This window comes from Equus przewalskii, chromosome 3 (genome assembly GCF_037783145.1).
Source record: "Equus przewalskii isolate Varuska chromosome 3, EquPr2, whole genome shotgun sequence".
Lineage (NCBI taxonomy): Eukaryota > Metazoa > Chordata > Mammalia > Perissodactyla > Equidae > Equus > Equus przewalskii.
Genome location: NC_091833.1, coordinates 114709071 through 114734705, shown reverse-complemented (window position 1 = coordinate 114734705; position 25635 = coordinate 114709071). Strand labels below are relative to the sequence as shown.

The following is a 25635-nucleotide window of genomic DNA, read 5'->3' as shown; positions in this document are numbered from 1 at the left end:
AGGCCTCAGAGGCCACCCCAGCCTCACTCACACACTTTCAAATGCCTGGATAACTCCAACACTCTGGGATGAAGCAGCATTCTTAAGCTGCTTGCCCATAAAGCCCTCTTCCCACTACGGAGCGTCCGTGGCCTGAGGAAGACCCACAGCGCTGACGCCCTGACCTGCATGAGTCTCCTCACGCCTTCCACGCACCCCTTCACAGAGCACCGTTCACTCCACCAACACTGGCCTGCAGAGTCTCCACTGCACCTCAGGTTTCGGTTCATCTCCTCTTGCTCTCCCACCTCGAGTTCCCCTCTTTCTGATCATGTTACAACGGGCAGTGCAGTATCTTTTGTAGAAAGACCAGACTGTGGAGGTGGGCAAGTGAATGTTCAAATCACAGCTCTGCCACTCGGAGTCTATGCAGCTAGCCTCTCTGAGCTGGTCTCCGGTGGGGAGACAATTCCTACTTCAAGGCTGTGAAATGCCTTAGTGACAGAATGCAAAGTGCATGGCCCAGAACATATGCTCAGAACGAATGGTTACTGCCTGCCCCAGGGGGAGCTATTCAGAAGGCAACCTGGAGCCCCTCTAGCTAACCAGCTTTAATCCCCCTCTCATCAAGGCGCTTCATCACCTCCTGTGTAGACCTTTCTCTCACTGTCTGGCTCTTACGCGCTTTGAGTCTTGGGTCTAGAAGTGGTCCTAACAGCCTCACCCAATGTGGGCTCCTATCCACCTTTCCATCACCTCTCCTACCTCTCCTCCATCCTGAGCACCTCAGGCTGTGGCATTTTCCCAGAAACGCTGAGTTTTTCCTCCTCCCATGACTTCACACATGCTGATCCCTCTACCAAAGAAACACTGTCTCAACCTTGCGCACAGGAAGACACTTTCAAAGGCCTGCTGGCATCTCACCCCCTGTATTTCCTTCTGGATTTCCAGGCTGTTCCCCGCTGTGCTTGTCTCTCTTCAAACCCTAACATCACACTGAACAGGGATTTACACAGTGGCCTCCAGCACTTGTCTCCCATCTTTGTATCTTCTTGTTTCCCTTGTTGCCTGGCACTTAGAGCTCAACACCTTGATTAGATCACTTCTCTCCTTTTCACAACTCTGTCAAGTGGGTACCTCAGCTCATTGTGCAACCGAGGACACTAAGCCTCAGGGAGGTTGAGTGCCTGCCTTACCCAAGACCACACGCCAGTAAATAGCTAGTTTAAGAAAACACCAGGGGCCGGCCTAGTGGCGTAGTGGTTCAGTTTGTGCGTTCTGCTTCAGCGGCCCAGGGTTTGCAGGTTTGGATCCTGGGCATCTACCTACACACCACTCATCATGCCATGCTGTGTCAGCATCCCACATACAAAACAGAGGAGGACTGGCACAGATGTTAGGCGAGGGCCAATCATCCTCACCAAAAAAAAAAAGAAAAAAAGAAAACACCAACCAGTGCTCCTTCCCAGGTATCACAGTAGTATGTACACATACACACACCCACACACACACCAGCAGCTCTTTTGTAGCAGGTGTTTTCTGTATATCCCTAAAGCCAGGTCAAAGTCACCAGGAACACTGGTGAGCAGATTTTGTAGAAAAGTCATAGTTACAATGTTATACATCAATTCACTGATGCTAATTCTAAAACAGTCAAAGCAGTAGAAAACTACAATCAGGCATAAAAAGAAAACTGAGCAGACATTAACACGCCTGCCAGGTGCTTGGTGCCTCACATCCACGTACATTCCTTCCCCCTTTAATCCCAACAATACTTTGAAGCATGAGCTTATTTCTATTTTCCACATAAGAAACCTAAGTTCAGAGACCTAAATCCTGCATTGTCTTTGGATCCCTTGCAAGCTACTGAACTAGCTCTTGCCTCAGTTTCCTCACCTATAAATGAGAATTATTTACAGTACTTACCTGAACTCATCAGCTTTCAGTGTAGGATATAGAAGACACTCTAGGAATTTTAAGCAGAAAGGCAACTCAAGAACGAGATGGGGGGCTGGCCCCGTGGCCGAGTGGTTAAGTTCGCGTGCTCCGCTGCAGGCGGCCCAGTGTTTCGCTGGTTCGAATCCTGGGTGCGGACACGGCACTGCTCAACAAACCACGCTGAGGCAGCGTCCCACATGCCACAACTAGAAGGACCCACAACGAAGAATATACAACTATGTACCAGGGGGCTTTGGGGAGAAAAAAAGACAAAATAAAATCTTTAAAAAAAAAAAAAGAACGAGATGATTTCAAAACTGCTGTAAGGGCTAAAGTAGTGGGCTCTAAACTGGGCCCCTAGGAACAGCTCCCCGAATAATGCAGAACTGACACCCCAGGGGAGCTGCCACATCTGAGCTGCCACTGGAATTATGAATTCGAGAATGCAACAGGATCAGGAAGCCACCACGACTGCCTCGACACTGCAACGCAGGATGCAGACACCTCCTCCACTGCAACTGCCTCTAAGCATGCAGGAAACGGACACAGGGACGATGCCGCAGGAGAGCCGCACGTGTCTACGACATCGCTAACAGCAGAAAACGGCCAAAAGGGCAAGGAAAAATGATCTCTGCCTAACTTCTGCCTCAAATCTCTCCTAAGTGGGAGAATTTGATGGTACTCGACTCCTATCTAGACCCCTGGCTGCAAGAGACTCTGGAAACACATTTTTAACTCTCCAGCTTCCACAGCACAGGAAGGCACCCCAGAAGGAAGGTGGCCTAGAGGATGAACAAGTCAGCCGACAGAATCTACCCCAGCACACTCTCCCATGTGGTTACTGAAGATGAAACAAGGCAACCGCCTGAAAGGGCTGAGAGCGGCAGCCCGCAAGCCCTAGACAGTGCCTGGTAGTCCCGGTGTCGGGCGCGCTGGCTGTCACGTGTCTCCGAAGCACATTCTCGATAGGTCAACTAACTCACCTGCCCAAAAGGAAACATCCAGCACATTTCTTCCTTAGCCTGCCCATGCCACCTTCTAAATAATCAAGTCCCAAAAGCCCAGATCAGTACAGGCACTAAAATTTTGTTTGAGCACTTTCACACCAAGTCAAAGTGCCCATTTAAAGACTTATTTTTCTTAGGGCAGTGGTTTCAAACTTTTTCACTTTTTTTAAAAAAAGTGAAATCTTCTGTGAAACCCCAACAAAAGTAGAGAGCAGGGTCAGAAATCCAACATGCACACTGCGTATGTGCTCTGCCCAGAGCTCTGCTGTGTTAGCTCGTTTAACCCTCACATGGACTCTTCACAAGAAGCAGAATTAACCCCCTGTCACCCAGTATACACTGGAATCACGGAGACGAAGTGAGTTTCCTGAGGTCATACAAGGTCAAAAATGGCAGAGCTGAGGTTCGAACTCAGGCCTGAGCAGCCCCAGCTCTCAACCACCACACTCCTTGGCTCTGTCTTTGAATTACAAGTCGGTGCCAGGGTGAACCAAACGCAGACTGTGCCCCCAAAGGGCTCTCAGCCAGGTTAGGAAGCAGAGCGGAAAAATGCATCATTACAGTTCTTTAAACACAGCCAGGTGCACCACACCTCCCAGCCTTCCACAAGCTGCTCCCTCTGCTCCCACAGCTTCATTTGGCAAGCTCCTTCTCACCCTTCAAATGCAGTTCAAGCATCTCTCTTCAGCAAAGGACACTCAGATCACCTCTTCTGAGAGCTTAGTAAAGGGCTGCACAAAAGCAGTAACTGGTCAAAGCTAATTATTCCCTTCCAGACCAATCCAGATTAGCTCCCTTAAGCCTCAGAAACCAATCCTATCCTGTGGAAAACAAGCATGTTACTGAATTCCTCTCATATTTACTGTCGGTGTTTCTACATAAATACTGTTAAACTACTGGGCTCACAGGATCCCTTCCTTAACACAGCCCCTGTCTCTTCTACACAAGATGAGGATTCTGCTCAAATTACATTTACATTACATTAGCAAATTTCCTTCAAGGAAGCAATTAAATACCAACATTTACAACCTATTAGCTCAGTGGTTCTCAAAGGCTGGATTCTGCCCACCCCTTCCATCCTACCACACACACAACCCCACCCCATCACACACCCTGGGACATTTGGCAATGTCTCAGGACATTTTTGGTTGTCATAACTGAGCAGTGCTATTGGCATCTAGTGGGTAGAGGCCAGGGACACTGTAAACAGCCTCCAATGTAGAGGATACCCCCCACCACAAAGATTCATCCATCTCAAAATGTCGACAGTGCCAAATGGAGAAATCCTGATCTAACTTTTTCAGTAACGGGTTGATTGAAGTAGTAAGCACAATACAGAGATAAGAACTAGGGAAAGCTTTAGAAACGATAATATTATGTTAGAATCATAGACAGCTACTACTTACGGAGTACCACGAAGCATTCTAGATGCTTTATCTCTTTGATTGCTAGGCTTGCACAATATTTTTCTGCCCATTTAAGGCTCAGCGAGGTGAAGTAACTTGCCGAAGTTCCCAAAGCTATGAAGTAGGAGAGCTCACACTGAACCCAGCCAGCCTGACTCCCGACCCGGCACTCCTGACTTTGGTGCCACACACACTCACACTCCCATGACAGCACTTGTGCCCCCACACCCCCAGTGTCTGGTCCATCTCCCCCACCAGCTGTGAGCAGCTTAAGGGCAGAGACTATCTCTAAGCTCAGGGTGGAGTCTGCAAGAGAAGTGCTTATTACAGTCTGGACGAAGAAAGGAACGAAGAACAAATGGGAGCGGAGCCTGCAGCTTCCGTGGGGCAGTGGTCAGGCCAGCCAGCCCTCCTGTCACTCTTCAGCTCCTGTCTCACCCAGGCCACCTTCATCAAGCAGTGAGGGTCACCAACAGATCTACTCCTCAGACCACAAGTTCCCTGACCATCTCCACTCCTTCTGAGCCCCATTCTTCAAGCCTAGCCTTCCACTATACTGCCCATGCTTCTTTCTACAACCCAGAAATCGACTCAGTGAGGACAAGGAAAACAGAAGGGCACCCAGGGTGAGGGGCGTCAGCCCCTGGACTCAGGGGGTAAAGTGGAGAAAGAGTGACTCAGAAGCCTGGTCTGGGAACCCCAAAGGACCAGCTCTAGCCCCAGCCCTGCCCTCAAAAACTCACAGTCCACAGTCCTCTGAGTATCTGCTGTGTGCCAGGCCCTCTCCGTAACTCATCAAGAAATTTACCCACCTGTAAACTGTTCAGCGGGTTCCAAACATTTTTTGGCACAGAACCCTTTTCTCCTCAAAGGAATTCTAAACTGAAACTTTTCTCTAACACTTTACGACTCAAGGACAAAAAACTCACTAGACTTGGCCCATGATATCACATATTTTGACTCATTTATCATTAATATTCCACCTGCTTCCCAAAAGTACTGAATAATGGTTCACAATAATAATGTCACAGCCATCAAAACAAGAGAAAGCAGACAAGAACCAAGGAATAAAACAAAGAGGAGACATCTGTTTTCTGTGGCACAAGCTGAGAAAGATTTTCAAGAAACAGTAGCTTTAGAAATGATGCGCAGTAATTGATGGTGTTTCATTTCAAAGGGGAAGAGGCGCCAACACAGACAGATGAAGGCGGCAGAGGACGCGAGACGGAGTCCTGATCACCATGAGTAACTGAGACTTGCAAGCTTACTCTGCCTGGGTCTGCACTAAGTTTCACAGATGTGAGCCCACTTCATCCCCAGGAGCACCATATGAATAGGTCACATTATCCCCATTTTGCAGATGAGGAAGCTGAGACAGAGAGTACAGTGATGATGAGGATGACAAAGGTGAGGGGACATTGTACATTACCAACATAATAGGCATCACGTGCTAGGCACTTACTAATGCTATTTTAGAGAGGAGAAAACTGACTCAGAGAGGTGAAGTAACTTGTTCAAGGTCACACAGCTAGGATGGGGGTGCAGTTCTGTTGAATTCCACAGCTAAGTTCTTCCCTCTATGCTGCTTCCCAGCCACCCGCAAGGTCTCCCAAATGTGCCAAGAACCCCAGGTGATTCTGAAAACCTGTCTCCCAGGCCCTTCCCGGAGACTCCGATCCCAGAGTTCTGGGGTGGATCTTGAGGAGCCGTATTTAACAGGCACCCAGGTAGTACACATCAACAGGAACAGCTGAGAACCCCGATCTGAGTAAAGACAATGGTTCAGCTACACAAATCTGAACCACAACCACAACAGTTTAGGGCTACAGTCTCAGAAGGGATATGACAAAGTCCCCCACAAAGATCCTGGGTTCCTCCCACTGAAGGCAAACGCTGAGTTACCGAGTTCTGGGCCCAGGAACTCTCCTCATGCTAGCATGATACCTGTCTGTCAGCACCAAAGAGAAAAGGTGTCCCAGCAAACCACAGCCCTCGTCAGAGATCTTCTCACTCAGGACTGCTCTTAGGTTCATCTGAAATGATGGCCACATTCAGCTGATAAAGCAACGGTAAGTTAATGGGCATGCCCACAGTCACAGAAGTCTCCGGCTGACTCCAGCCAGCGCATCGCACCATCTCAAAGGGACACCCAGAACTGCAGAGTGTGCAAGGTGGCCTTAGCTGGGGGCACACACACATGGGGCAGCCAGGGTCAAGCACAGAAATGCTGCCGCCTGCCAAGCGTTTGGCCCAGAGCCCTCCAAAGAGCAGCTGGGGAGCAGACGGCCAACCTCCTGCACATCCTCTCCACCGCCCCTGTGCCCTTCCCACTGCACTCCACAGCGTGGGAGCTCACGTTTGCCTGTGTGACTGACTGATGTGTCTACTCCCACCGCCCCCGGCCTGTAAGCCCACCCAAAGTCATTCCCTAGGACCATTTCTATCACCGCATCACTCCCAATTACCTGCAAAGAGCACAGCCTAGGACACAAACACTTGGAGGAGGAAAACATGAGAGCACAAATGAGAGGGGGGACACAGCAGGAGCTGTCCCCACAGGGCTTGAGGTGAGACACAGGGACCCCAGCAGGCAAGGTATGGCACCTGGGTAACAGGGCACCATGGGGAGTGGGGTGCATGGCCTCGGCCCAACACAGGTAGGAATGCGTGCGGCTGCAGAGCGGTGGTAACACACACCGCAGCAGCAGGGCGAGGCCTGGAACATGAACACAAGAGCACAGCCACGCAGGAGCACCAGGAATACAACTGGGGCGCCCAGAACTGCCAGCCCTAGGTAATGCCAGTCGGGGCGGGAGTTAGAAATGTGGGTTACTAACTCTGAGATCACCCTCATCAGCATCCTCTGCTTGGCCCAAGAAACTCAAGACATGAGCATAAGGGGCCCTTCAGAGGATAAAGCTGACAAAGTAAAGCTGCCAATTTGGTAACTCTGACCACTTGTGAGTCACTCTCAGCCACACCAGGTCAGAGGCCAAGAAGTGACAACAGACTGTGCAAGTGGGCCAGGGACACAGAAGTGACAGGTAGCAGTGAGGAATCAAACAGCAGAAACAGCACGAGACCAGTCCTACACACAACCCCACAGCAGTCTGTGCTGTTGGGAATAGGTACGGTTATCTCCGTGACATAGTGCCTGCTCAACAAGGCAGGAAACACACAACACATTTTAGATAAGACAACAATTCCACTGGTCTGAATTCACTAACCTAGCTTTTCTAGAGAGACAAAGATGGCATTACCTTGTAAAGAAGTTACTAAATGGTCCCAATATTTTCAGTTTACTCCCCTCCTCAGTTTCATCAACATAGTCCTGCTGGTGTAGGTCAAGGGTTTCCTTGATGGAACTCAAGGTGACGTCGGTAAACCGTGGGTCATCATCATTCTCTAGGGTCACAATGGCACTGGAGCTGCTTGTGACCATGAGGTCCAAGATGTCCTCATTGCTGACAGACAGCGTGGCTGACAGCTCTGTGCCAAGACTGGACACACTGCAGACAGAGACATCGTCGCTGCGGCTCAGGGCTTTGGAGGTGGGGCTGTAGAGCTTCACTGAGTCATAGCCCGTCCTGGGAAACGTGGAGGACTTCCGCACGCTCTGCTCGCGCTCAGTGCTGGTGGGAGCCGGCGGGGCGTAGGATGGCAGCGGGCACGCGCTCTGGCAGGCCCGCTCAGGGACTATCTCTGACTCAGACTGCTTCCTCTTCACATGGACCACGCTGCAGGGGACAGGCTCCGGGTTGCCAATCTCTAGGGTAGGAATGCCTGAGTCCACCGACTTAAGGCTGTGCTGGTCTTCTAGAGCACCAAGTTTCAGCCTGGGCCCACACTCAGGCAACGAGAGGGATCTGGGCGCCTTGAGATTCAAGTGTTGCAGGTTCTGAATGTGGTTTCCTGGTCGACGGTCCAGAATGCCCATCAAGGCTACGCCATTTGTAGAGGTGGAAAGGTTTCCATCAGTCATCTTGGTCCAAGGAGAAACTAGAAAACACACAAAAATGGGAATTAAGGCAGTGAGAAAAAAACCAAAGACGCCACTCCTCTGATGCACAGCTCAAATATTCTGACGCCCCTTTTAAAGGAGGAATCCTTGAAACAAGTCCCACACACCCAAGTTTTAATTCAGGACCAGACGCTGGAGTTTTAACATATTATCATAATATAAAATAACAGGAAGATAACTCAAACAAAGCACACATCTAGGGTAAAAATAGATAAAATCATCATCTTCATCATCATCACCACCCCAGCAGTCACATCTCTGCTCCCCAGAACAGCACTGGGGGCGTGAGGACCGTGCTAGGCAGAAACAGGGACTTTTTTGTTTTTCATGTTTTTTTAAATGATAAACAGGACACCTCTGTTGAAAAGTATGTGAATGCATAACCCCTGCATAAGTCATGGTTCCACTTGTTCTGAGACAGCATAAAAATCAAGATGTCTTCATTGAGAGAGAAAACAAGATAAATTGTGTATGCCATGTGCAGGGAGATTACCCCAACCACATCAAGTGAGCCGTGGCCCTCCACAAACGTTCCAGTCACCTCACTCAGGTCTACAAGGTAGGGCATATTATCCCCTTTACTATGGAAGAAACTGAGGCTCGGAGAGGTTAAGAAACGGGTCCAACATCATACTGTTACTTAGCGGCAGAGCTGGGATCTATGGACTGACCCCAAAGTAGGCCAGACCTGTTGGATGAATGGCTTAGTTTGGGGTTATAAAAACCCAGGTCAGAAGGCTGGCTCAGTGAAGACAGATAATTAATAAAGGAAAAATAAAGACCGTGAACCTATAATGAAGTTTTGAGTGACAGGAGCCAAAGCTGTCAGTGACACACATACATCTAGGGCTCTGCCTACAGTTCTTTGGCCTAAGGTGGGGGTGGAGACAAGGGGCTGAGGTGTACCAGCCGGGACAGCAGAGTCCCCAGCAGACCAAGAACCCTGGCATATGCAACGTTATCTTCTATTGTCCTTTAAAATGTCAAGACTAAAGGAATCTGGTGGTGCATTTAAATCTGATCCATGGAGTAGAACAACATAAAGAAGGGGACTTTGGACTCAGACACTGCAGCTTCTAATCCCAGCTCCACCACGGTGCCTTGGGAGAATGAGACAAAGTACCACCAGAAGAGCACCCACTAGGCACCGGCCCCCGAGCAGGCACTCTGCTGGTAGCAAACAGCAAGCAGTCGACGGGTGTGAAGCGTGGCAGCGACAATGAGAACCACTCCCATTTGGGTGTTATTTTAGCTTGTGCAAAGAGCCTTCCCACTCCCCTTCAGGAAGCCTGGCCTACCTCTCAATGTCAACACAGCAAAAGCAAATTCATTAAAAGCAGAAAAGGGGGGAGGGAGTAATCTCCCTCCTCCCAGAAATTAAAGGAGCCAGTGAGACAGTGCAGCCCTAGAGCAAAAATAGAAATATGAAGGAAGGACTCGAAATGCAGAATTCAGAAATAGACTGAACTATATATAAAAACTTGAAATATGACCCAATGAGTAAGCAAGGATTATTTAATCATGGTGTCGTACAAATCAGATATCAGTTTTTCTTAGAAGGCAGAACCACATTGTACTACACCAAAACAAAAATACAGGCAAAATCAGAATTTAACACAGAAATGAAGTTATAAAGGTGTTGCATCAAATGAAGTGCTTGCCTAACCTACTGAGCAAACTGCAGTTCACCCTCCAAAAGGGTCTGGACATCGACAGCTCACCACACGTGAACACATTTTAAACGTTTCCCGGTTCACGCTGCCCAGAATTTCCTGGGCTAGAGCCTCCACCCTGAGTCCCCAGCCCAAACTATGTCTGGGACCCTGCTCTGGGAAAACCCCTGAACCGAACCACGCTGTGAAAAGCCAGGATTCACAACAGGAAGACACAGGGAGAGTCAACGGTACACAAATTTGAGAGTTCTACATTTTTCTAATTAAAAGGAAAATACACTAAGAAACATTTTAGCACATAGTTAAGAGCTCATCTTTGGCAATGTCAAAGGTAATTAGAATTATGAAAACACCATCAACACTCCAACAGGTCAAACTGCAAAAAGCCATAAACACAAGAGGAAACCCTCACAGTAAACAGAGCCCAGAGCCCAACAGGCCTAAGTGAAACTCTGGCTCTGCCACTCACCAGCTGGATCGACCTCAGGGGAGGCCTAACCTTTCTGAGCCTCAACGTCCCTCCCCATAGCAGTAAAATGGGGCAATACCATCTAACTCAGGGGCTGGGAGAATAAAAGAAATGAGAAGGTTTGGTGAAAGCACCAGGACATCCCGCATCTGACACAGTGGTACACAATAAACATGAATTCCCTCTACTTTAGCCACATAAAGACCTGAAGTACCTGCAAAAAGTGAATTTTTAAACTGAAATTTTGACACTAGAATAGACACATAATAAGTGTGTCAAGTGAAACAACACTATTTCACTCATGGCAACCCAAGGACCCCTTCTCTGGATCACCCAGACGAGAGCAGAGGAAGAACGATGCAAGGTCTGACAGAGCCCAAAGCCAGTGCACAGTGGCCTCGTTCTCTGTTCTCTCCTCTGCCTTGGGAGCCATGGAGAGGAGGCTGAGGGCCTCTTCTAAGGAGAAGCTGAACAACCTTTGAGGCCCCACTGGTTCCAAGCCCAGTCTAAGTTCCTTAAACCTCAGGAACAGCGTGTCAGCCTTTAGGGAAATAAACCTAAAAGAGAAAAAGTACTTCTGCTTACAATACACTCTAAAACCAAACTCTGCAAGCGCCAAGGCAACCTGCTCTCAAACCCTTTCACCTGGTGCCACCAGTGCCATAAAACCAGAAGCCGCACTCTAGAGCACCTGCCTCCCGACGGTGCCCTGAAGGGGGAGGCTGCACAAAGTGCATGCTTTGGGGCCAGACTGCAGGGGGGACTTCAGAAGCCCGCCAGGAGGCCAGCTGCCAATGGCCTGCCTCCAAGTCACACGGTTTTTAAAGAGAGATAAGCCTAAATTCCCCGAGCTGGCACAGACGGTCTCTCCAGTGTGTCCCTGTCACCCTCACCTTTGGCAGCACCCGAGCAGACTGCACCACTGCCTGGGGTGCTCTCCCCAGCCCGGCTACCAGCGTCCCTAGGGAGCCGGCAGCCTGTGCAACAAGGAGACAGCACACTTCCAAGGCCACTTCCTCGGAGAAACCTCCCCCATCTCTCCCAGAAAGCTACTGGTCCTCCTTCCTCCTAGGCTCCTTTTGGCCACACCCCTCCTAAAACAACTCTATTTACAGCTGTCCCCATGTCTCTGTGCCCAGGCTTCTAAGCTTTAGGCAGACATAGTGCTAATAATGTCAGGATCTACTGCCTGGCCAAATGCCTGGCATGGATTAAGGATTTAAAAGTCTATTTGCTGAATTAATCATTACTAACAACAAAGTTCTAAATAGGCACGTTTCAGGGACAGCCCATCCAAGAAACATCTGCCGAGAGCTGAGTTCTGTTCCAAGAACAAGGTGAGCAGTGGAGGTAACAAGAGGAGGGAGAATCCCCCCCATTGAGTTCCCGCAGCATGTGCAGACAACAGACACAGCAGGTAAGCCATGACCACCCTGTGCATCGTATCAGCTACTAGACTAGACAGCAAGGTACGCTGTCAACAATCGATGGGTTCAGGAAAGTAAAACAAAATCCTGCCCTCTACAGTTGTTTCCCAAAGTCCACCACAACCCCTGCAGCAGCGGCCATGGCTGTGTGCATCCTCAGGCTGTGGGCGTCCTGCAGCCACAGCCCGGCAGCAGACATGGGAGGCGCTCAATCCAAGTTTAGTTACTAGCCATCGCCTCCCAGACGAGTGAAAGACATACGGACAAGACATCAGGTACGGATAAGAGGAAGACTGTTTTTATCCCAGGCAGCAAGACCATCTGACTTTTATTTACCTGTCACAAAACTGAGTTCTACAGGAAGAAAGAGGACAAATGCCCTGAGAGATTCGAAAACCTTCCCTCCACAGGAGCCACATCGTTAGTTTAATACAAGTCAGGAAGCAGACAGCAGCTCTGCCAGTGACTCCGAACAAGGCTTTGGAAAACAATTCCATCTTGAAGCAACAGTTTAGTTCTCTCCTCCCTAAAAAGTAATGGGACTAGGGTCTTGACTAAGTCTTCATAAATAAATGAAACAGTTTATGAAACCAAAACCACATGACTTAGTTATGTCCCCAGGGAAGAAAATTCACTCTCTGGTGGCTTCAGGGAGAAACAATGCTGCCCACCCACGCGGACATCCTCCAGCACCCCTCTTCCTGTGGCTCCTTCCCCATCCGTGGGGCATGTGCCACACGCAGCCCTCCTTGTCCCAGCTCCTCTCTGGACACTGCAGAGGAGAGCTGCCTCCTCACACTCTCGATAGCACGGGGGACATCCCTGCTGTCCCTGATCCTCCAAGGAGGGTGCCCTCACCTTCAACGTCCAGCATCCATCAACCCAACTCTCCATGATTTCTGTATCCTTACTCTGACGAGTCAAGTGTTCACAGCTCATTTCTATCAGCCATGGCACATCTGTCACAGAGCCAAGTTTCAAGAGGGCAGAACCAGGTCTGCAACACCTGACACCAGACCATCCCCAGGGAACTACAATTTAATGAGTACCAGGCAACTATTCTAAGCACTTCATACACCACTCTGTTTTACAGCCCTCAACAGCCCTGTATGCTAGGAATTAACCCCAGTGCAAAGAGGAGGAAACTGAGGCACGTGGCTCACCAAAGGGCTCCACTTTTATGTGGCAGCAGCTGGAGCTCGACCCCAAGTCTGTGACTCCACGGCCTCTTGGTAAGCTGTGCTGCTTACACAGCCCGAATGCAGACACCCAGCACCCCTCTAACCCTCAGCCCCCCTGTGAAGGAGCAGACTGCATCCTACCACGTCACAGACGGGAACAATTCTGGGCTGAGCCGGATGCAGGGACCTGCCCAAGATTTGCAGGCAGGGCCCCACCTGAGTCTTCTCTCTCCAACATCCACTCATTCTCCACAAGGCCTCCGAGGGTCCTTCAGGTTTCCTGGTGAGGATTCTGGTGGGACTACCAGCCTCCCCACAGGAGCGGCGGCTCCACCAGGCCTTTACCTCAACCCTAGAGAACAAAACTGCTCAGGAGAAACAGGCCAGTCGAGTCTCTGAAATGAGGTTCTCACACCAAGGAGAACCCACTGTGTATGTAACACCTCTCATGTGAATTCGCCTGCTCGGCAGAAGGCTCCACAAGCACCAACCACTGTGAGTTTCTTTCTCTTTTTAACTCAAGTCCTGGCTTAGGCGGAAAAGACCTTGGAAAGAAAGGCACAGGACATTCTGGATCTCAAGTGCCTCAGCATTAACAATTAACGTGAGCAGCCACTCCCGCTCACCAAGTGTGCATTACATGTTGGGCACTGTGTTCCATGTTCACACCCCACCATCTGCATAACCTCCCCAATGGCCCCAAGAGCTCAGGGTACCATCACTACCATGTCACAGACGAGAAGACTGAGGATGAAAGACGTGTACAAAATAGCAGGGGCCGGCCTGGTGCTGCAGTGGTTAGGGGTGCACATTCCACCTCAGGGGCCCGGGGTTCGCCAGTTCAGATCCCAGGTGCGGACATGGCACTGCTTGGCACGCCATGCTGTGGCAGGCGTCCCACATATAAAGTAGAGGAAGATGGGCACGGGTGTTAGCTCAGGGCCAGCCTTCCTCAGCAAAAAGAGGAGGTTTGGCAGCAGTTAGCTCAGGGCTAATCTTCCTCAAAAACAAAACAAAAAAAGCAGTTGTGCTAGGGCTGACCCGGATCTGACTCTACAGAGCTTACTCTTTCCACTGCTGCACAAGTGGACTAAAGTAATGGGTTAATTTTTGTTATATAGAATGGAAAATTCAACTATAAAAGTAGTTTGGTTTTAAATGGGTTATTCTTTCGGATAAAAATAATCCAAAAGAAGAATTTCTTAGAAGCTCAATATATTCCTCTGGAGGGTGAATGGGGTTAAACTGTTGAGGGTCCCCAAAGGCTCCTTCACAACCCTAAGGAACAGACATTTAACTTGCACTGCCCAAAGGAGGTTATGTTTAAAAGGCACAGACAGGACACTCTAAATTAAGGACTTCCCATGCAAGGCTGGGTGGTGGGGAGGCACCAGATAGGGCCGGCCAGCTCAGCCAGCAGGGTTCCCCACTACCCCAAAATGTTTCAGCTACATAAAGTGATTTACCAGAAACAATCATTATAAGCACCTGTAAAGTGACTTGAGAGGCAGGCAACAGGTTAGGAAGACATTCCAATCACTTAAGAAAGCCAACACAATTTACAATCTTAATTATTAAGAGAAACCATTTACTGAACATTTACTGTGCACCAAAAATGCTGGGTGCTATTACACGCTCTAATCACCACAACCCTCCCAAGTACACTGAAGAAACTGTGAGATTCAGAGAGACTGAGTAACTCACCCAAGGTCACAGAGCAACAGAAACTGGATTCAAACCAGGTCTGAATCGAAGCCCAGACATGGCTTGCTGGAATGCTTAATACAGACCGTACACTTTGTGATAATCAATAAACTAAACACAACAATTTTTACACTTCTCTGTATGTATGTTATACTTCAAGAGAAAAGTGTTAAAAATAAAATACACAGGGGGAAAAAATAATGAAGGCTCTGGAGGTAACCTGCCTGGTTCAAATCCCAGCTCCTCCGCTTGTGTGACTTCAGAAGAATTTCTTAACCTCCCTCTGCCTAAATTTCCATGTCAAAAATGGGGACGATAATAGACCTTCTGTCACTAGGCAGCTGACGAGATTAGGGGAGGAACCCTCATAAAGCCTTTAGAATGGTGCCTGGCAGGAGTTAAGCCTTAGAAGATGCTGGCTGGTGTTACCCTTTCCTGGGCACCAGCTAGGGCCAGCCAGCTCAGGCCCACTATTTTAGCAACTCATTTGCATAAGCAAGCCCAGACACAGCCAGCCTGTTTCTGCACAGCCTCACCTACACCCTTCTGTCACTAGTATCTCTCCTCACACCTGCTCTGTGGCACTGAGGGCTGGGCCTCAACTTCCCCACCTGTAGAATGAGGTGATTAGCCCAGCTGATCTACCTGAGTTCCTTCCAGCTTGCCAATCTAGAATTCTAACCAACCCAGGACCTAGAAACTTTACATACGCCCTAAAACAAACATTATCAGACAATGCATAGTCATTTTCCTAAAATCCTCTTCTACACACTATGTATAAATGTCTATTTTGACGACAAATCTTCTCCAAGTTCTCAAAGCTCCACAGCACCCACAGCATGCTGGGCAGGCAGCCCCTGTGCTGAGGCTGGGGACAGGATGGTCAGAAGCTCTGATCAATAGGGAGGACAGATTCTAAAACAAGTTGCTCTGATAAGCTGTGTCCTAACTGTTACATAGCCTTCAACAGAGCACAAGCGAGGGGAAGTGGAGGGTGAAGGCTGGGAACTCACCCACTGGACAGAGGGGAGAAGGGCAGTGGGCTGGAAGGATGGAGAGGTGGAGGGGTGGAGGGGAATTGCAGGGGATCAGAAGCCAGGTGAGGCAGCACCGATGCTAACCTGAGAGGGTGGGCTGGGGGCAGACTGTGAAAACAGCTTCCAGCACCAAGCAAGCCCAGCTCAGCACAAAGCAAAGTGCTGAATGGGGACATGCCAGGACTTGCTGGACCGTGGAGGACACTAAGGTGGGCAGAGCCTGGCCCAGTGACCTGCCTCTCTCCAGCTGGGTGACTGTGAGCCAGAGACTTTACCTCCCTTAATGCTTCCCAAAGGATGTATTCACTCAGAAACTCTGAGCCCAAAGTACATGCCAGGTTCTCATTAGGGCTGGAGATCAGATGGAGCCCACAATCTCAAGGGGTTAAACATACACGACAACGAAGACAGCCTTGGAGGTGAGGAGGGAGGAGAGGGAAACAGGTGAGGCAGGGGGTGAGAGGAAGTTGGGAAGAAGTCATACCCAAACTTGAAACACGGCTTGGTAGTGCCCAGATAAACTGGGCAAGAGGAAATGTTCCGGGATTGCTGTAAGGACTAGCCGGGTCCTTGCAAAGCACCTGCCAGTGTGCGGCAGCAACCCATCCTCCATGAAGGCAGCCAGACGACAAGGAGATGCTAACATCCTGCAGACGCCAGCCCCAAGACACCACCCCGTCAGCGAGCCTCAGTAAATAAAACAAGTCCACGCCCAGGAGCCTCTGGCGCAAAGACCCTTCCAAAGCTAGGCTTCCAATTCTACTGGAGAAAAGTGTGCCCTGTGCAACTTGAAGGCAGAAATGGACTCAGTGGTCAGGCAAGGAGCCGGCCATTACAACGCCCTCGGCCGCTCCTCGGTCTGGACTCTGCAGGCCAGCCCTCTGGCTTCCTGATGCGCCTTCCTCATCACAGCCTCACCCCTACAGCTTTGAGCCACCCGCCATTCCTTCCTTCTTCCTCGTGGCAGCTCCCTGCCCAGCCAGGGCCACCTGGGAGGGCCCCACCACCACCAAACACAATCACTCTCTCTCTCACACATGCTCCGGCCTCTCAGCCCCTCAGTGGGAAGGACCCCCAGGCCGGGGTCTCTGAAGCAGAGGGGGTCTGTTGCCCAGGAATGGAGGTCTCTGAGGCAAACGGGAATCCTTGGCCCAGGGGATCGGAGGAGCCAGGTCTGCAACCCAGGGAAACGGACTCTGAGAGGGAAGAGGATTGGGAGCTCCAAAGTGGAGGACCCTCAAGGTAGTGGGGGTCACAGGGGTCAGAGGCTCCAACGTGGGGAAGGCTCCAGGGTGGAGCAGTTCCCATCGGTCAGGACTCCGAAATGGAGGGGTCCTGGGGGTCGGGGACCTCGAGCTGGAGGGAGTCCCTGCAGGTCCAGGGCTCCTGGGGGTTAGGAGGCTCCACTGTGGAGGAGGCTCTGAGGTGGAGAGGGTTCCGTGAGTCAAGGACTCTGAGGTGGCCAAGTCCGGGGCCGCTTGGTGGAGAGAACCTCTGGGGTCAGGGCTCGAGGTGGAGGGTGTCCGGGGGTTCGGGGGCTCCGAGGTGGTGGGGGTCCCGGGGTTCGGGGGCTCCGAGGAGGAGGGCGTCCCGGGGATAGGGGGTTCCGCGGTGAAGGGGGTTCAGGGGGTCGGGGGCCCGAGGTGGAGGGAGTCCCGGAGGTCAGGGGCTCCGAGGTGGACAGAGTCCCTCGGATTGGGGGCTCCGAGGTGAAGAGGATCTCGGGGATCGGGGGCTCCGAGGTGGAGGGCATCCCGGGGATGGGGGCTCGGAGGTGGTGGGATCCCGGGGATAGGGGGCTCCGAGGTGGAAGGCGTCCCGGGGATGGGGGCTCCGAGGTGGTGGGATCCCGGGGTTCGGGGGCTCCGAGGTGGAGGAGATCCCGCGGATCGGGGCTCCGAGGTGGTGGGATCCCGGGATTCGGGAGCTCCGAGGTGGAGGGGATCCCGCGGATCGGGGCTCCGAGGTGGAGGAGGTCCCGGGGCCCCGGGGCTCCGAGGTGGGGGCGGGGGGGGCCTGGGGATGGGGGACTCCGCGGTGGAGAGGCTCCTGGGAGTCGGGGGCCCGAGGTGGAGGGGGTCCCGGAGGTCGGGGTCTCCGAGGTGGCGGGGCCGGGGTGCGGCTCCGGCGCCGAGCGGGGGTCCTTTCCGGGCCTAAGAGCCCCGCGCGTCTGAGGGGGAAAACTTTTCGTCAAGTTCCGGAAAAGGAGCGTGTCAGGGAGCGTCCCTCCGCGGAGCGCACGAGCCGAGTGCCGCCCGAGCCCCGCGACGCTCCCCGGCCCCCTCGCGTTCCCCGGGCGCGGGTGAAAGCGGCGGCCGCGCGGCGAGGGGCGCCCAGTCAGGACCCGCACCCGCGCGGCTGCCCCGCCCCGCCCCAGGCCGCCTCCCTGCTCCGGCCGACGCGGCAGCAGGTGGCAGCAGCCCGCGCCCCGGCCGCCTCCCTGCCTCGCGGCCCAGCCCCCGCCGGAGGCCCTCAGTACCCGAGTCAGCGCGGCTCCGACGCCATCCCGGGGCCCGCGGGCCCGCAGCCCAGGCGCCGCCGGACCCGCAACTCGCGCGGCGAGGACGCCTGGCACGCAGCAGGTGGCGGACAGGGCCGGCAGGTGCGCGCGAGCAGCCTGCGGCCAACAGCGGCGCGCGCCCTCGCCCCGCCCCGCCCACGCCCCGCCCCGCGCCCCGCCCCCTACCCGCCCCGGCCGCTCTTCCGCCCGGGCTGCCGTCCCCCGCCGCACCGCAGCCGCTCCTCGAGCTCGGCGCTCGCCCCACCGCCACTCCCCTGGCCGGCCTAGCCTCCCGCCGCGGGCCCCGGAGCGGCGTCGCCGGCCCTTTTCTCTCCCAAAGGCCAAGCAGAGCCGCGAGAGGAGGTCTGAGGGGCTCTTCGTGCCCGCAGAGCCCCCGTGGACACCCTCCAGGGGCCTCCTTACCTGGTCGGCTCCACCCGCGGCCATCTTGGAAGTGGGAAGCGGCTGGGAGGGGGAAGGGGCACGAGCGGGCCGGGACCAGGCGTGGGGAGCCGAGCGGCGGAGCGCATCGATGAGCGCCCGTGCCCGGGCAGGTGTGCGGAGGAAGAAGGGCCCGGCCTCCACCGGGGGGCAGGCGGAGGTCGGTGTGGGCGAGCCCCGAGCTCGGCCCGGGACGTGAGGCCTCGGGAACTTCTCTTTGGCATCCTCCCGGCCAGCCCTAATCTTTTAATCTGTAAAAACGGTCTTTTCTGGTAGCTCTCTTTTCTTGAGCTCTTACACAGTTTCTAGCGGTGTAGTTCCCGACCTTTTGTGCACTTTAGTATCGCCTGGGGATCTTAGAAAGTTACAAAGCCCCGGCCACGCCCCAGGCCAATTAAATCATAGTCTCTGCAGGTGAGATATATGCCAGCTTGTTTCGGAAGCTGTGCAGACAGGTTTGGGAACTGCTGGCCTAGCGTTTATGTGCATTATTTGACGTCAACATTGCGGAGACAGGGTCTGTGATCAAAGCCGTTGTACAGAGTAGGAGATGAAATCTTGTGCCCAAGGTCCTAGGACAGGTCAGTAGCTGAGAGAGGTCAGAAGCCAAATACCCCGCCCCAGACCGCCTTCCAAGACCTTGCAAGGCCCTGAATTCTTAAGAAAGCTCTTGTTAGCTGGTAATTGACCCTCTTTCATCTCCCTTCAAGAATGTAGGCTCCCTGAGCCAAACTCGCCTTATCATGTTTACTGCTGTGTTCCCTGGGCCTGGCAAATAGTAGGCACTTAAATATTCGTGGAATTATTATATTCTGGGGACATCAAGGCAAGCAGAAAGACTCCAGCGAAGGCCTCCATTCTACAGTAGACTTGGCTCCTACAGATCAGGAGCCCCAAGGTCTGTCACAGGCAGAATTACCAGAGAGGAAACCTCAGAGAGCCAGACCAGCTGACTCTGAGGGGACTTGATAGCAGAGTGGCCAGGGCCAGGAAGGGTACCCTCTCCATCACAGAAAGCATCTGGAAGCATGCATGCAAGATTAATTTGTCTGGGCTGTGGTTGTTGTTGGGGTTGGGCCAAAGAACCCCTGACTGTTTCTCCTGTCTCATAGCTCTGAAAACTCTTAGCAGTTTTTAGTTATGATGGCAGGAGGGGCGAGAACTTCAAAAAAGCAGTCTCTTGATAGAATACATTAACACCCCTCACAGAGCATGGTGCATAGGAGAAGCTTTATAAATGCTTACATTTCTGGGTGGTTTTAAGGAAAAGTAATACCAGATCTCCTTCAATCCTGAAGTGCCCTCCCAGCTTATTTTAAGAAAACACTAACAGGAAAGTACTGACTTGCTTCGGTCCTGACTTAATTAGCAATTTATTACATCAGATTAATAAATCTCCTTTTACACTGTTCCTTGTGACTCACCAAATCCCTTCCAGCCCCCATTCTGAGTCTTAAGGTTTTCAAACCCCACCATGACAAAGAACCGTTGTTCTGAATCCAGAACCAAAAAGGGCGAGTTCCACGGGTTTGCATTTGGCGCCCTCTGTCTTCCTTTTCTTCACCCTCTCCCCATCTGGCTCCCACCCACCCCACCCCCAGCCCAGAGCCCCTCCCTGGAGGCCGTCAGTCAGTCAGTTATCCCCTCAGTGTGTTTTGACCCGTTTCTTACCCCTTGTCATCAGCACCCAAAAGTGTTCTAGATAAATCCTCATTGCAACTTAAGTCTACCAAAATTAAAATTACAGTAAACGGGATTAGCTGCGAGGACGTGTGCACTCAGGTGCCCTCTCAGAACCTCAGTTGCCTCCCGGCCCCCAGCTATGTGTGGAAACAACTCTCTCACCCATTCAGAAGATATTTATGGAGCTCACATTTAGGGGCTGGGGAAGAGTTGGGGGCAAAATGCATGTTTGGAGCCTAGATCCCCAAGTCTCCCGAGAAGAGACGCTAAGGGGGCTTGGCAGAGCAGGAGGCTTCTGGCCTGGGCCCTGTGCCCACCTCCTACCCCACCTGACCTCCAGCTTTTCCCCATCTCCTTTTCTGGGCCCCCGTTTCCCCTCTGGATAATGAGAGGGGTGGGCTTAAGGATCTGTGAGGGTCCTGCCAGCTCTGACACTCTGCATCCAGTCGGGTAACCATTTTCCTTGCAAGGGGATGTGGCTGCATTTCTGAGATGCTACATCTGTCTGCCCCTCGAGGTGGAGGCTCCATGAGGGTAAGAATTGTGGGCAGTCAGTCACTCTGGTGTTCCCAGAGCCCGGGACGGGGCTGGCACATGGTGGGCTCAGAAGTGTTTTCCGTGGATCTCAGACATCCTGGGAAGGGCATTCCTGCTCTTGCTCAGCAAGCTTAGAGAGGCTCAGAGGTCAGGCCTGAAGAGGTCCCTGTCTGGGGTATCTGAGGAGTCGCGGGGCCTCTCCTCTCCTTGGTGGCCTGACCAACACACTTTCTCTACATTATATCGCTGGAGAGGCTCCAAGCAAATACGCCAGAAACAGACAAAGCCAGTTTTTCACATGTACCCGTCACTGCCATTTACTCTGACTCATTTAATCCTCACACGACTCCAGAGCTGGAAGGTGCTGTGAGCCTCCTAGGGATGGGGAACACTGAGTGGGAGACGGAAGGTTTCTGGACACACCTGAGCGGGGGTTAGCCAGGCCCAGGGGCTGCCGTGCACCAGACCTGTGCCTGGAACCGAGGAGAGGGAGCTCAAGGCCTGGTGCCTGTCTACATGGAGCAACAGCTCTGTGTTCCTCGAAGGAACGATGACGTGGGTGAGAATCACTCTGGGAACCTGGGGGTTACGTCGGCACGGGGGAACGGGAGCAGAATGTTTGGAGCTTTATTAATTTAGATTTATCACACAGCCAACATCACAGCCCAACTCCTTATCCTCCAGATGGAGAAACTGAGGCCCAGGGAGGAGAGGCTTACAGAGTGAGGGAAAACCGGAGCCAGGACAAGAACCCCGCCTTTTCCTCTGCTGCCCAGGACCCCCACAGCGGGCGTGCCTTGGAACGGGGAACCTCTAAAACCACCCGTTCTGTGGCCCTGGTGGCAGGAAGTAGAGGCTCTTGAAGGGCATTTGTTTGTGCGTAAATGCTAGTGGTTCTGGAGCGCCACAGGGAGACACCTGGACTGTCCATTCGAAGGCACGGCTGCGCGACGGGCCTCCCACGCCGGCAGAAGCAGCTCTGGGTGGGAGGTTTTAGAACTTCGTCACGGCACGAGGAGGCATTTACTCTGCGAACTTACCTGAAAAGGGCTGGGTGCAAAATTGAGCCTACAGGATGACGTTAACTCTGAAAAACGTCCATATAAAATAGCCTGTGAAAGGGTTTTCCCATGTGTGCTCTATAGTTTTGTTAATTTTCCATTTTTCTACAATAATCTTATTTTATCTTTATCTTTATATTTTATGTTTATAATCAGATAGAAGATCTTTACTAAAATAAGGTGATGCAAGGGAACAGGATGACAGGTCTGCAGGGAGAATACGCTCACCCTTCGTTCCCACGCTCTTCTGGAGCACCCATTGTGTGAGGGGCCTGTGCTCAGGGCTGGGTGTGAGTAGGTGCAGGCGGAGTCCCAGTCTTCCTGAAGGCTGTGGTTTTAGTGGGAAAAGGAGACACTGATTAAACATTCACATAAACTAGATATACTGCAACTGTGACCCATGTTACAAACGTATACTGGGAGGGTAGGGGTGGGCAGGGTTGGCATGGTCAGCGAGGCTGAGACCTGAAGGCTGACGGGAATAATTCAGGGGAAGAGGGGAGGAAAGAGCATCCCAACAGAACAAATGGCAAGTGCAAAGGCCCTGTGGAGGGGGTGGGAGCAACAGGGGGAAGGACCCACTGGCAAGGCTGGAGCTGAGATGGGGGTAGATATGAGGGGATGAAGTCAGATTTGCATTTTGCAATGATTGTCCTTTCTGCGGTGCAGAGAATAGCTGGGCACCTTGAAAACACAGTTCAGAAAGGCCAGCAGGAAGGCACCTATGAAGAAGGGATACAGGCAGGCGTAGGGAAATGAGACTCCAGAGGCTAGAGGAGGCCTACACAGATCTGTGGAGCCCATAGATGCTTCTCAGGAGCTCGGGAGTCTAGGAGGAGGCCCAGGGTCTGAAAGGGCGGGAAAGCTCCTTCACCTCCACCGCATCAGCCGGCCCGTAAGTAAAGCTCAGCAAGGCTTGGGCATGGGCAAAGGGGCATGGATGCTGATTTTACACTCCACCGTCAAGGGGCGGCTCCTCTTCCTTAAAAGTGCTCATGGTGAACTGGACAGGGCTGAGCGGCTGCTGACCCTCCGCCTCTAGGTGAGTGGCCCTGCATGCCCATGCCGGGCAGAGGCTGGGGCTGCTGTGGGCCTGGGAGAATGCGTGTGGGCTTCCAGGCAGTGCGGTACCAGCAGAGGTCCCGTCTCTGCCTCCACCCTGAGCCTGGCCTAGGGGCCCAGGCTGTGCAGGCAGAGACAGAGGCCCACACATCTGCTGCCACCTTCCGTTCGGATTCCACCCAGACTCCTTGGAATTAGGCTCCACTGCTAACCGAAACCTCACTCTTTCCACTTCTAACTTATTTTTTAAAAATCCTTAGGGGGTCGGCCCAGTGGCGCAGCAGTTAAGTTTGCACGTTCGGCTTCGGCAGCCCAGGGTTCGCCGGTTCGGATCCCGGGTGCGGACATGGCACCGCTTGTCAAGCTATGCTGTGGTAGGTGTCCCACATATATAGTAGAGCAAGATGGGCACAGATGTTAGCTCAGGGCCAGTCTTCCTCAGCGAAAAAGAAGATTGGCAGCAAATGTTAGCTCAGCGCTAATCTTCCTTTAAAAAAAATCCTTAGAACCGTTTTTATTGTAGAAAATTTCAAATATTTGCAAAGTAGAGTGAACGGTGTAATGAACCCCAGGTACCCATCTCAACACTGGTCAATATTCTGCTCTTCCTATCGCCTCCCCATATTCTCATTGTTTTCATTTTTCCTGGATTCATTCAGAGTGTGTCTCAGATATCGCAGATCACATGAAAATAGTTCAGCTTGTTCTGTGCACCTCTCTAGTAGGAAGTCTTTTTTTTTGAGGCATAATCACAATACCACCAGCATAATAAAATTAACAATAATTCCTCAATATATTCTAATACTCCAATTATCTTTAAAAAATGACTTCTTATGGTTTGTTCAAATCAGTTTCCAAAGGCCACACACTGCCTCTTCTGTCTCTTTTGATCTCAAATAGTTCCCGCTTCCTTGGTTTGCTTTCCCTCGGCCATGTGTTTGTTGATGACGCCAGGTCATTTGTCCTGTAGAATTTCCCGCATTATGGGTTTGGCGGATTATATCCTTGTGGTGGTGCTGGACAAGGTCCTCTGTCTCCAGGATCTCCTATAAACTCAGTTTCATCTCAAGCAGAGGTTCCAACCAGGGGCAGTTTTCCCCCGGGGGACATTTGGCAATGTCCTCTGAAAAGGGCCCCTTAGGAAGCGCTGAGCTGAGGGATGGGAGCAGGGACCAGTAGAGGCACATCTAGGTGTCACTCCCAGCATCCACACAAGTGTCCTTCCTATGCATCCCATGAGGAGTGGACGGCTCCTCCCACTTTTATCGACGTCCTCTTGGACCAGTGGTTCCGGTGCTGTGGGCCCATCACCTGATGGCTTAGCAGCCATTCGTGATCATCGTTTAGACCCAACCATTAGGGTTGCAGAATGTGAGCCCTATTATTTTTTTTAGCATAATGCAATTATGACTTTCATACTTCCTCATGTACAGTTTACAAAGGGCTTTCCCATCCAGGATGGAATAACCAAACTCACTGCCAAGCTGGAGGTGGGACAGATAACCTAATAACTTTCTCCAGACGAGGAGACTGAGATCAGAGGAGGGCAGTGGTTTTCGGAAGACCCCATAGCTCAATAATATCTGCAGGCTAAGCCTGGGCATGGTCACCACCCAGAGCTCCATTCACAGGAGTATACTGAGCTCATTCAACTATAGAGAAGGAAGGAATTGCCATGGTGAGCTTGTTTTAAAAGCTACAAAAGTTCTAGAAGATTCTCTGATGTGTGTCTGCTGATTCTAAACTCTCTATCCAACCTTGGAGACCATGGCTCACCCACGACACACATGGTGGCCCTGCTCATACCCCTTCATGCTCCCTGCTGCTTCCAGGATGAAATCCACATCCTTTCAAGAGGGGTTCATGGCGAACAAGGCATTCACGAATGCCCTCCCATCTCTCTATTCTCATCTTTCCCACAGCACTGACCTCCCCCCGTCCTAGTCACACCCAACTGGGACACCAAAGATCAGAGTCTGATAAACTAACCTTCTGGTATGGCTTGGCCAGTTGATTTCGGTGGGCGCTAATAAGGGAATTAGCCCGTCCAGCACCCATATGTGCAGGCGTGTTATTCCCTTCTTTTTTTCTCCCCAAATCCCCCCAGTACATAGTTGTATATTTTAGTTATAGGTCCTTCTAGTTGTGGCATGCAGGACACCGCCTCACCGTGGCCTGATGAACAGTGCCATGCCTGCACCCAGGATCCGAACCAGCGAAACCCTGGGCCGCTGAAGTGGAGCATGTGAACTTAACCACTTGGCCAGGGGGCCGGCCCCCACACGTTATTCCTTTTAATTCTGGAAAGTAACTTTCACCTTCCCAATTTTACAGATGAGGTAACTGAGGCCCAGAGAGGGCGAATGGCTTGCCGAAGGCCCCACAGTGGGAGCCAGGACTAATTAAGAGCCAGGCCGTCTGGCCCCAATGCTGGGCTCATCATGCTGCCCCATGCAGCCTCTCTCCATAGGGCTGGGAGGTGGTCTTGGCCCTGGAAAGAGAGAGAGGA

The 25635-nt window shown here is 52.0% G+C and overlaps 1 protein-coding gene across 7 annotated transcripts in view; it reads right to left on the bottom strand.

The window, feature by feature from the left end:
* The window catches only part of TBC1D14 (TBC1 domain family member 14), a 103428-nt gene extending 84538 nt beyond the window's left edge, over positions 1-18890 (bottom strand). For 3 of the 7 annotated variants that reach the window (XR_011538347.1, XM_008524648.2, XM_008524649.2), the window contains exons 1-2: positions 18766-18890; positions 7591-8329 (exon numbers count right to left, since the gene is read on the bottom strand). Coding sequence is in view for 4 of the 7 variants with exons in the window: in XM_008524648.2 (XP_008522870.1) it covers positions 7591-8312 (722 nt within the window). In the remaining 3 variants the exon portion in view is untranslated. Of the gene's footprint in view, positions 1-7590; positions 8330-18321; positions 18508-18765 lie in introns of those variants that run through there. The other 4 variants (XR_011538346.1, XR_011538348.1, XM_070613343.1 and 1 more) reach the window with 2 other exon arrangements.
* Between the last annotated feature and the right edge of the window lie 6745 nt (positions 18891-25635).